Here is an 11,884-nt window from a genome sequence, read left to right on the forward strand (position 1 = left end):
TTTCCCAGTCCGGACCTTGTCCGGTTTAGTGAGTTTCCACTGTATCTGCAAACCAATGATATAAAATTAATGACAAAATATCAGATCTTAGATTTTCATATTTCCATTTAAAAATAAATGTTTAATGGCCTAAACCGTTACTAACAGTTTAAGAAAATTTCACAAAACATAAATTTTTAAACTTAAATATAAAAATCTGCAATCTAATTTTTGTCAGCAGTCTTACTTAATTGGTTTCCATGGATTTTCGCAAAAATTGGGTAGTTCCAAGACAAAAAATAAAAAAGTTCTCAAAACGTTCAATCTGTGAGAGTGCAGCTTTAATGTAGTATTTCCTTGTGACATATTTATGATTAAACTTTTAAGTTGAATGTTACATTTTGCTATAAGGTAATGCTATCACTTATTATTTGTTATTGTTTGCCAGAAAGTTGAAGTCAAAACGTCAATATATCTTAAACAAATTGATCAGTGTCATTAGGCGAATTACCTGCGTCTTGGTAATGACGATCAGAAATGGTGTATATCCCGGGCCCTATCCCAGATCGAACCAGTTCCTGCTATTGCTGCGCATTCGCATTGTGTTTAAAATGCATTGTTTTACGAAATAAAAACAAAAAGCACTATTCATATTTGTATTTTTTATTCATTTCTGAGGGGAATTGATTACCTTTTTTTTGAGAAAATATGACTATTTTGGGGGGAAATTGGACGATGTTTGGCGAGGGGAAACAGCTATTATTCGGCGGTAAATTTCACAAAAAAAATCACTGACTTTGTGAGGTTTTTTAGAAAGCTTCTGATATTGTAGATGCTTATTATTAAATGCAGATTGAAACCACAGCAAACACAACTAATCCGGGTTGTGAAAAACAAAACTGATCCATGTCGCAAAATACTTGAAAACAAATGTGTAGATGATATTGATGAAAAAAAGTTCATTAAGGACAGGCAGATGACAGTGGACACACAGGCATCTGAAACATTGTTTGTCACTAAAATGTTGTTTAAAACCATTTTGGTTACATACAATGAGATAAACAACACATCTGAAGATATTTAGTGTCTTTGATATACAAAAAAGAAACAAGGTATGTAACTCAAACTTACCCGATTTCACGGTAGAGTCCAGTTTTATGTAAATTTCTCAACCAACATATAAACAATCCATTTTTAAATAAGTGACATGGAAAGAAGAGTCAATTACCTTTAAAATGGTGTGCGATATGTTGGTATAACTATATTGTCTTTAGACAAACAAGCATAATTCAATGTCCAATTCTCGTGTTTTTCTTTAGTCGGAAAGAGTACAGCAAATTCAGATCGTCAATTTTCCCCGTGTAAACAGTACTAAAAACAGACCTATTGAAGTTATTTTATGCTTCAGTGTACAGATAAATTAATTATATTCCTTTATATCACAATAAGACTAACACCACAGTTTAAGAAACAACCGTATCAGTCTTCAAATTAAATCCACTTTAAAATTTTGTTTGAGGCGGACATTTTCCTGACAGCGCTCAGATGTTTCTGATCAACCTCCAAAGAAGAGTATTTGACCCATCCAAGCTTGTGTGGCTCACATTCAAGCCGGTACAAAGATGTTAAATGTACATGTCAATGACATCATCTGGGCGCTTGTGGGTAAAATGGCCAGCTGCCTACGAAATTTAAAGAGGATTTAGTTTAAAGACTGATACAGTTGTTTCTAACATTGTGATGTTAGGGTTTTCGTGATATTATGGAATAGAATTAATTTTATCTGTACACTGAAGCATAAAATAACTTCAATAGGTCTGTTTTAGTACTGTTTACACGGGGAAAATTGACGATCTGAATTTGCTGTACTCTTTCCGACTAAAGAAAAACACGAGAATTGGACATTGAATTATGCTTGTTTGTCTAAAGACAATATAGTTATACCAACATATCGCACACCATTTTAAAGGTAATTGACTCTTCTTTCCATGTCACTTATTTAAAAATGGATTGTTTATATGTTGGTTGAGAAATTTACATAAAACTGGACTCTACCGTGAAATCGGGTAAGTTTGAGTTACATACCTTGTTTCTTTTTTGTATATCAAAGACACTAAATATCTTCAGATGTGTTGTTTATCTCATTGTATGTACCCAAAATGGTTTTAAACAACATTTTAGTGACAAACAATGATTCAGATGCCTGTGAGTGGACAGAGAGAAAAAATTAAGAGAGAAACCATCAGCCTGTTTTTTAACAAACCCATTTAGACATTTAGAGATTAAAACAATCCCGTTTATAACATCTATTATTACTAATGTAATAAGTTGTTAAGTAGTTTGATTTTTACGGTGTGTCCGGTCCCTCTACAAAGATGACAAAAATTAAGGAATGGTCCGAATTTTCTTTTATCCGAATACCGGCTTCAATCATGGTTTGAATGTTTCCTGTCAAAAACAAGTATAAACAATTTTGACAGATTATGCTTAAGGTATACCGATGGTTTTTAAAACAACCCAGTAATGAACTTACTAGTAAACGTTAAACAATTCGTGTCGTTTTCTTCTCTGACACAACAGCATTCAAGGGAGGTAACTCATAACCATACACACAATATCAAGTCAAAACGTCTAGCTACAATCGTATTGTAATCATCGAAGTGATGATTCTTTGTTCAACCCCTGTCACACCAAGGCTTCGTTCCCACGGCGTTCAGAAAATTCAAGAACGCCGATCTGCGCGCACTTGAAGCATGCCCAAAAACAAACGCCGACACCCGGCGTTCTAATAAGAGCGCAGTGGGATTGCCGTGAGGTCGCCGTAGCAGCGCAGTTAGGGCTCCTACAAGGCCACAGGATCGCCACGGGCGCTCAAAGAGGTCGCAGTTCAAACGCAATGGTTATCGATGGCGATCGTTCGGCGTTCTCTGAGATGACACTGCGTCCCTATACTGTAGCGCTTACAAATACGGTGCGTCTACGGCGCGTACAATCAATTTCATTGTTCTTAGTGCGCCCTAACAACCGGACTGTACGGAGCTGCTACTTCGCTCTCGATGCGCTTATTCCGCGTCAATCGGCGTTTGCATGACAATGAACCAACCGAAGAGTGTATAGAGTATATACATGTATATATATGCAATTAAATAAACATTCCTTTCACAATGGCAGATGTGCAACAGCAAGCATTGCTACTCCTTAATTAGCTATATGTAGGTCGAGCAGAACAAGGATGATGCAGACGCTTTGGATCTCTTTCTGAGACGACGACGAAGGAGGACCCCAAGGCGTATGAGGCTTTTGTTTTGACTCTGGCTGGACGGAGGCAGACGGTTGCAGCATGGTCTCAAACTGTTCGAGAACAAATGGTAAAACGATGAAGATATAGTTTGTGTAGGCACTGAAAAATAACACGCCGACAATGTGAGCGCCGTGAAAGCGCAGTGCACATCCAATGCGCGCGCCGTGACAACTCGATGCACGCAGTGGAAGCGCCGTGAGAGCGCAACTAGAACTCCGTAGGAACGCAGCAGAACGCCATGGAGCTCCGTATAAACGCCAAAGTCGCCGTGAGAACGCCGTGACATCGCCATCTTCATGAAAACTATAAAAAAATTCAGCGATCTCACTGCGCTCTGGGAAATTTAGCAACGCCGTGCAATCGCAGTGGCAACGCGACAGGCAGGGAGCTGGTCTTGTATTGTTTGTAGTTTGTAGTTGGCCCGGAGTTCATTATATTTAATTATGGCTTTGTTATGTCTCCTAGTACAAAAGCGATGCGCTGAAGTAACATAGTCCTGTATTTCAACTGGGGAAGGGCGTACTCCTTTTGTAAATGGGTCAGTCGTCTCTTAACATTGCGTCTATGCTGAAGAGGTTGCCAGTTCAAGTCGTTGAGCATATAGATATTAAGCTGTTCCCTTACGAGTTCTTCCCGGCTCCCTTGCGTTATCCTTGTGGGTCTCAGACTAAAGACCCAGAGTATTTTAGATGTGGTCATACAAGAGTTGAATGCTTTTCCTTTTACTTCTTGATTCCAGTTATAAATATATGTGAGTTCGAGTGTCTTTTGAACCCTAATTTCCTGTAATGTTGCCAATATGAGTTTTCCAGGTTAAATCTGATGTTAAGTATTTTTTAATTAATTATAATTCAATTTAGTTCATTAAAGATGTGTTTGATGTTGGACTACCTTGAATGGTGTATTGGTGATGGAGTACTGCATATCGACGTAGTTTCTTTTTCTAGTAATTTTAAGGAGGTGGTACTTTGAGGCATGGAATCTCATTAACCATGTGGTTAAACAGTACACGAGTGAATCTAAAACTTGTTTGTGTTGTATCTGGTGATTGACGATGTTGATAGCTCTGTACAAATGCAATCGTAAAAGAATAGCTTGATCCTAGATGGTGAGACCTTGTGTGCGATGTCGTTGATACGCAGTAAAACATCAGGGGACCTAACAATGTTCCTTGAGGTAGGCCGATCAAGGACCACTCTCTATTGGTATTTACACAACAAGGACTCATTCCATCTGTTCACGGTGATGAAACTTGTATGTATAGTAAGAGGCTATGGGGTACGATGACGAAGGTCTTACTGAAATCAAGTATCAGGAGGTCGGTGGTCTGCCTCTGATCGAGTCACCTGGATAGATCCTCGACTGTATGTAATAGCTGGGTTTTTCAGGAATATTTAGCTGTGTAACGTGCGCCGCCAACAAACACCAACAGATCCCTTCAGGGAAAAAGCATGCTTGACCCTGAAGGGGTCCACTGGTCTTTATATACTCTATTTTCTCTATTCTCACATTGCCCGGGCGTTGCTAATTTGCATATTAACAACCAAGTATACATCCGGTATAAACGTACTTCCGTTTATTATGAACGCACATCCGCCGCCTACAGCGGACCGTTACATTACTTTCCCCTCCGAGAAGACTCGTCCTGAGTCTTGTCTGGGAATCTTATGGGTAAGGCAACTCCGTTCTGGCAGTTGTCATCTTCCCACCGCTGCCACCATTTTTAACGTGCGCCGCCAACAAACACCAACAGATCCCTTCAGGGAAAAGCATGCTCGACCCTGAAGGGGTCCACTGGTCTTTATATACACTAACTTCTCTATTCTCACATAGCCCGGGCTTTGCTAATTTGCATATTACCAACCAAGTATACATCCGCTATAAACGTACTTCCGTTTTATAACGGAACGTTATTATGAACACACACAGCGGACCGTTACAGCTGTAAAACATGCAGAAACTTAACTAAGACGTTATTGTCTAGGTGGTTCATAGTTTGACTAAAAACTAATGTGTTCCATGGTTTTACATACTATACAGGTCAACAAAACTGGTCGATACATGTATTTATATTAGCTTGCTGTCATTCGGTAGGGACTCCGTCAGTATTGTATGTCTGTTGGAATATCATTCTCAGTATGGGTGCGACATCTGCCGCAGTCAGCTCTTGGTCTGCTACTTTAGATAAGTTGAGAAGGAGATTCTCGATGTCGGGTGTGGTGAAGTTTATGTCTACCATTGGAGGCCGGGTGACCGTCCAAACTTGGAAGCTGGTCTGGCGGTTTTCAAGTGAACACTGACGTGTATTGCTTTTAAAAAAACATCTGCGTTTGCTGCGTGTTCAGTTACTATGGAATTTTCAGCCTTACGATTTCCATTACTATAATTGTCTTATTACTAGAGGGTCCAACGTAAATTATATTTGCGGATTTATAAGTGAGGGACATGTTCGATGCCGAACAAAATGGCGGATTCTTTGAGTATTTTGGTGTGTTCGAATGATATTTTGACCTGATTAGAAAATCTATTTCACTTTTATCGCAATATAAATACGCCTTCCCGGAGGCCAGACGTGCAAGCTCCTCTCGGATTATCCACCTTTGTTTCTAGAGGCATGAACAAAAAAGTTATTGAATTTATAAGCTGACCGATTGTTTGTTTACAAAGTGCAAGTAGAAAATTGCGTGTGTTAAAACTGTGTTTTTTCCAAATATATCGTTCTTGTACCTATTTTATCTAACTTTTATCGAGTTTTTGCATCTATTTTTGTTAACGACGTCTTGTGCACTTAACATATGGGTACAAAATGACCAATTTTGGCATGTTTAAACACCTTTCATATATGTGGAAGTTTAACGCAGTTTCAGAATCAGAATAAGTGTGCGGTGATGTAAGTGTAATTATGACACGAGCTGTAACCCATGTTATAATTATACTACTTATACAGTTATAACAAAAGGCAATTTGTTACTCAATACGTCCAAATGGTGCAAAAGTGATATTTGCAGTTTCTGTTAGTTACTAAAGAGTAATTCATTAGAAAGATTTTGGCGCAAATTTGGGGTCAAAATCTGAAGTAATTGTCCATTTATCAAATTATATGCATGTTTTACCCTAGTGGATTTTTAGCTTTCATAATATGTTGAAATATCGTCGACAACGCATGGTTAATAGTTGTAGTGTGTACCATGACGTGATAAGCAGACCATATTTTTTTTTTCAGGGTCAAGACTGATTTTACCCAACTGAGTCCGAGGCAATTATTTAAAGTAAGTCAGGGGTAGCTCTTGGAATCTGCATCATTCTTCCAAGTCTCAGTTGGTGCAGTGTGCCCTTTATGCATTTAGAACCCTGTTTCTTTTCTGTAGCACCATGTTCTTTATAAAACCTTGCTAAAACCTTGAATGAGTTTTGTTTCCAGCTTTGGTTGGGACGGGCTAGGGCAAGCTACATGTACATGCCCTTGTAAATGTCAATTATGCAGTATTCTCTGATCTTGTCATGTAAATACGACTGCTACTAAAGATATATTCCCGTGCTGCAGATTTTATTGAAATATTGGCCTATAAGTTCAGTCGAGTGAACACATTTCTTCTCACAAATATATGTACAACATGAAAACTTTGTTGCATATGATAAAGACTGTACAATCAAAAGAAAATATATGAGGTCATTCAAAAATAGGTAGACATCGTACATACTATTCTTAATATATAATAATATTCGTAATTACTATATTTATACATATAACAGAATAAGTTTTCTAAATGTGTCAAATTTTATTCAGATACATTGATTGTGCTTGATGAATTTATATTAAAGTAAGAAAGGTAGTGAAAGACGGCGACCCAATGACACAACCCAGACAGAGCGACCCAATAAGACAACCCATACAGTGCAACCCAATGACACAACCCAGACAGAGCGACCCAATAAGACAACCCATACAGCGCAACCCAATGACACAACCCAGACAGAGCGACCCAATAAGACAACCCATACAGTGCAACCCAATTACACAACCCAGACAGAGCGACCCAATAAGACAACCCATACAGTGCAACCCAATGACACAACCCAGACAGAGCGACCCAATAAGACAACCCATACAGTGCAACCCAATGACACAACCCAGACAGAGCGACCCAATAAGACAACCCATACAGTGCAACCCAATGACACAACCCAGACAGAGCGACCCAATAAGACAACCCATACAGTGCAACCCAATGATACTACCCATACACTGCAACCCAATCAGACAACCCATACGGTGCAACACAATGATACAACCCATACAGTGCGACCCAATAATACTACCCATACGGTGCGACCTAATGACGCATTCCATACGGTGCGACCCAATAAGGCAACCCATTCGGAACTCCTCGGCCATTTTATCGAAAACAACCTCGGATGTATTTGGACGGTTTACATACTCAAAAAGTGGTACGTTTAAGTCCGCTGCAAGTAGATCGCGTAGTAATTTTATTTAGCAGTTAAACTTTGTGACATTACTCTTGGGATTCTTAATTATGTTTGCAATAGTACAATTTAATGGCAATCAAATTAAACTTAGATCAATAAATACAACTCTAAAACACTACATTTAATTAATGATATAATTTAAAATTCTACGAACTACTTCAACTGATGTACCTGCATACATCCGAGGTTGTTTTTGAAAAAAATGGCCGAGGAGTTCCGAATGTAAGGCAACCCAGACGGTGCGACCTAATGACGCATCCCATACGGTGCGACCCAAAACCTCAACCTAGACAGTGCGATCCAATGACGCATCCCATACGGTGCGACCCAATGACGCAACCAATGCGGTGCGACCCAATGACGCAGCCCTTACGGTGCGACCAAATGACGAAACCCATACCAAATGACACAACCCATACGGTGCGACCAATTGACGCAACCCATACGGTGCGACCCAATGACTCAACCCATACGGTGCGACCCAATGGCGCAATCCAGACGGTGCGACCCAATACGGTGCGGCCCAATGACGCAACCCAGGCGGTGCGACCCAATACCTCAACCCAGACGGTGCGACCCAATGACGCAACCCATACGGATCGACCTAATAAGGCAATCCATACGGTGTGTCCCAATGACGCAACCCATACGGTGCGACCCAGTGACGCAACCCATACGGTGCGATCCAATCAGGCAACCCATACGGTGCGACCCAGTGACGCAACCCATACGGTGCGATCCATCAGGCAATCCATACGGTGCGTCCAAATGACGCAACCCATACGGTGCGACCCAATGCCGTTATTCCTCCAGTTGTAGTACAGACTCAGTCATACTAAACTATAGTACTGAAACTCTCCTTACTCGTCATAAAACCCTCGTGAAATGGTGGTCTGGTTAGAACGTATAGCTTTTGGTCATACAATGTCTATAGTACGACCCTAGTTCGTTCATAAACAGTTCTCGATACGTTCACCTTGTCTTCGTCAGATGCTATTTTGGTATTAAATGTTTCCATAAGTAATGTTTTGAATGATAAAAAGCGCTTAGCCTGTGCATTTATAGCTTTTAAGATAGCATTTGACATTAAATATAGAAATGGTCTATGCGTAAACTTATACAATCTAGGTGAACGTGGCAAAAACATGGCGGGACTTGAAAGGGGTTTTTAATAACAAATGTACCGTTTTCGGCACTATTTTAGCTAGATTATTATCAAGTTTTTTCTCATCTATTTCTTTACTGTGCACATAAAATGGGTACAACATTGCCGTCTTTTTATGTTTAAACACCTTTAATGTTTGCCGTGGAAATTTTATGCAGTTTTCGTTCGGTGCAGAATCAGACTAACACAAGCGTGCATTCTCACAGAGACCGTTTAGACATATTTTTTTAATGATTTGTCTAGGAATGAGCCAATGTTTGCGTAAATGTCTGGAAACGAGTGATACAAGACTGCTGATAACGTCAGATTGCAATTTTTCATTTTTACGTTCAAAAACTGACGTTTTATAGCTAAAAGCCGTACTAATGCTTTCAGAACAATGACATGTTTGGCAGTTGTCTAAATAATTGAGATTCGTTCTATTGTGAATTAACTTATTTGATTAATTTGAAGGCATTGCTGCCGAATTTAGCTGATTCAGAGACAAACAATGTCAAAACAGTCAATCTGTGAGAGTGCAGCTTTAATATAAGTGTTCGTAAAAACACAAACGGGCTGTAACAAAAATACCCTAATAATTCCCCATTTCCCTTACTTAACATTCCACAGTTTTTAACGTTGGACTGGTTGACTGATGTTGATTACGGACCCATTATATATGTCGCACAATATGTTAAGCCAAAATAAACTATAACCTTATGGGAAATATGGTACAAAACTAATGTTAAACGGCAATTGTTTGAGGTCAATTTGCTTAGGTCTTCTATTAATTTAAAATTGTATCCTTCCTTTTATCCAGCTGTTAGACAAAAACATTCCAGATTACAGGTTGCAACAGTTTCTAAGAAAAAACAAGAGTGCACGAATTAGATCCCATCCACTGTTATTTTAAACTGACACTGGCCAAAAACTGCACTTTACGAATAATTGGAAAAGCGTCAGTGTTTAAACATACTGCCATGAGAGTCATCAAGACATAATTATTAGACTTCAATGTGAAACTTGTGTGAAAGTTTTGCTGAAGGGACGTAACTTAATTAAAAAAAGCAAGTCGTGGTCTTTTTGGGGTTACTTTTCTTTCGTATGTATTCGCCATCGGAACGTGCTGGTGTGTTTCACGTCGCGACCCAATCAGGCAACCCATACGGTGCGACCCAACGACGCAACCCATACGGTGCGACCCAATCAGGCAATCCATACGGTGTGTCCCAATGACGCAACCCATACGGTGCGACCCAATTAGGCAACCCATCCGGTGCGACCCAATTAGGCCACCCATACGGTGCGACCCAATCAGGCAACCCATACGGTGCGACCCAATTAGGCAACCCATACGGTGCGACCCAATTAGGGAACCCATACGGTGCGACCCAATCAGGCAACCCATACGGTGCGACCCAATTAGGCAACCCATACGGTGCGACCCAATCAGGCAACCCATACGGTGCGACCCAACGACGCAACCCATACGGTGCGACCCAATCAGGCAATCCATACGGTGTGTCCCAATGACGCAACCCATACGGTGCGACCCAATTAGGCAACCCATACGGTGCGACCCAATTAGGCAACCCATACGGTGCGACCCAATCAGGCAACCCATACGGTGCGACCCAATTAGGCAACCCATACGGTGCGACCCAATAAGGCAACCCATACGGTGCGACCCAATCAGGCAATCCATACGGTGCGTCCCAATCAGGCAACCCATACGGTGCGACCCAATCAGGCAACCCATACGGTGCGACCCAATCAGGCAACCCATACGGTGCGTCCCAATCAGGCAACCCATACGGTGCGACCCAACCCATACGGTGCGATCCAATCAGGCAATCCAAACGGTGCGTCCCAATGACGCAACCCATACGGTGCGACCCAATGACGTTATTCTTCAAGTTGTAGTACAGACTCAGTCATACAAAACTATAGTACTGAAACGAATAATTGGAAAAGCGTCAGTGTTTAAACATACTGCCATGAGAGTCACCAAGACATAATTATTAGACTTCAATGTGAAACTTGTGTGGAAGTTTTGCTGAAGGGACGTAACTTAATTAAAAACAGCAAGTCGTGGTCTTTTGGGGGTTACTTTTCTTTCGTATGTATTCGCCATCGGAACGTGCTAGTGTGTTTCACGTGTTTGATGTGTGCCCACTCTAATATTTCTCGGTTTGACTTTTATATCAGGCCAAAAAATGGTAACCTTCCCAAAATTTTTAGGTAGGGTAGGTAGGGATTTTTTTTATTATTTTTTTCAAAATCTGTCGTAAGTTCAGAGTGTTTTCTTGCACATGGCAGTCTTTCCTACATTACTGTCATCGCCTGACTATGTTTTATCATATAAACAATAATTCTGATTAAAATATGCATTTATCCGCCCTTCGTAACTCTCTATTCGCTAACGAATATTTTTTTTGCTCAGAAACGGAAAAAAATAGTGAGGGTCGGCGCATTTTTATAGGTAGGGTCGGGTTACCCTAAACAGACACATTTTTTTTAGGCCTCAATATAGGAGAAAAATAAAAATAAAACACCAGAATCACGGACATGGTTTATATGCCCGAAGTTACTATATTCGATTTTTAACCGCCTCATTTCGCTCCAAACACTTTTAACGTCCCCTATAACTTTAAATCCTCTGGAAGTTGTCAGTGTTTTGGTTGTTTTCATATATTTCGATGCTTATTAGCTCTACTATCCAAAGAATCATTCCCGATAAGAATTAATTAAAAGTCTGATCAAGATCCTGTGGTTCGTGAATGGAAAAAAAAATGTAAAAACATTTAATCACGACAACCATCAGACAGTGTTCATGAAGCTTCCCGAACCAGCTGAATTTGTAGTTGTTCCGATTATCCCGTCCTAAATCCGATTCTGAACCGATATGTTTGGTAAAAACGACCGAATCCGTGTCTCAAAGGCATCCCTATGTTCCCTTATGCGATCCGACA

The 11,884-nt window shown here is 40.3% G+C and overlaps 2 protein-coding genes across 2 annotated transcripts in view; one reads left to right on the forward strand and one right to left on the reverse strand.

The window, feature by feature from the left end:
- LOC128203567 (MICAL-like protein 2) overlaps positions 1-2,583 on the reverse strand; it is a 32,972-nt gene extending 30,389 nt beyond the window's left edge. The window contains exon 1 of the mRNA XM_052905047.1: positions 2,513-2,583. The gene's annotated coding sequence lies outside the window, so the exon portion shown is untranslated. The remainder of the gene's footprint in view (positions 1-2,512) is intronic.
- Positions 2,584-7,131: 4,548 nt separating this feature from the next.
- LOC128216498 (histone-lysine N-methyltransferase 2D-like) lies at positions 7,132-8,587 on the forward strand. Its single transcript, XM_052923078.1, has 2 exons — positions 7,132-7,553; positions 8,059-8,587. The coding sequence occupies exons 1-2, from the start codon at positions 7,132-7,134 to the stop codon at positions 8,585-8,587; spliced, it is 951 nt and encodes a 316-aa protein (XP_052779038.1).
- The last annotated feature ends 3,297 nt before the right edge of the window (positions 8,588-11,884 follow it).

Source organism: Mya arenaria, chromosome 2 (genome assembly GCF_026914265.1).
Source record: "Mya arenaria isolate MELC-2E11 chromosome 2, ASM2691426v1".
NCBI classification, from domain to species: domain Eukaryota; kingdom Metazoa; phylum Mollusca; class Bivalvia; order Myida; family Myidae; genus Mya; species Mya arenaria.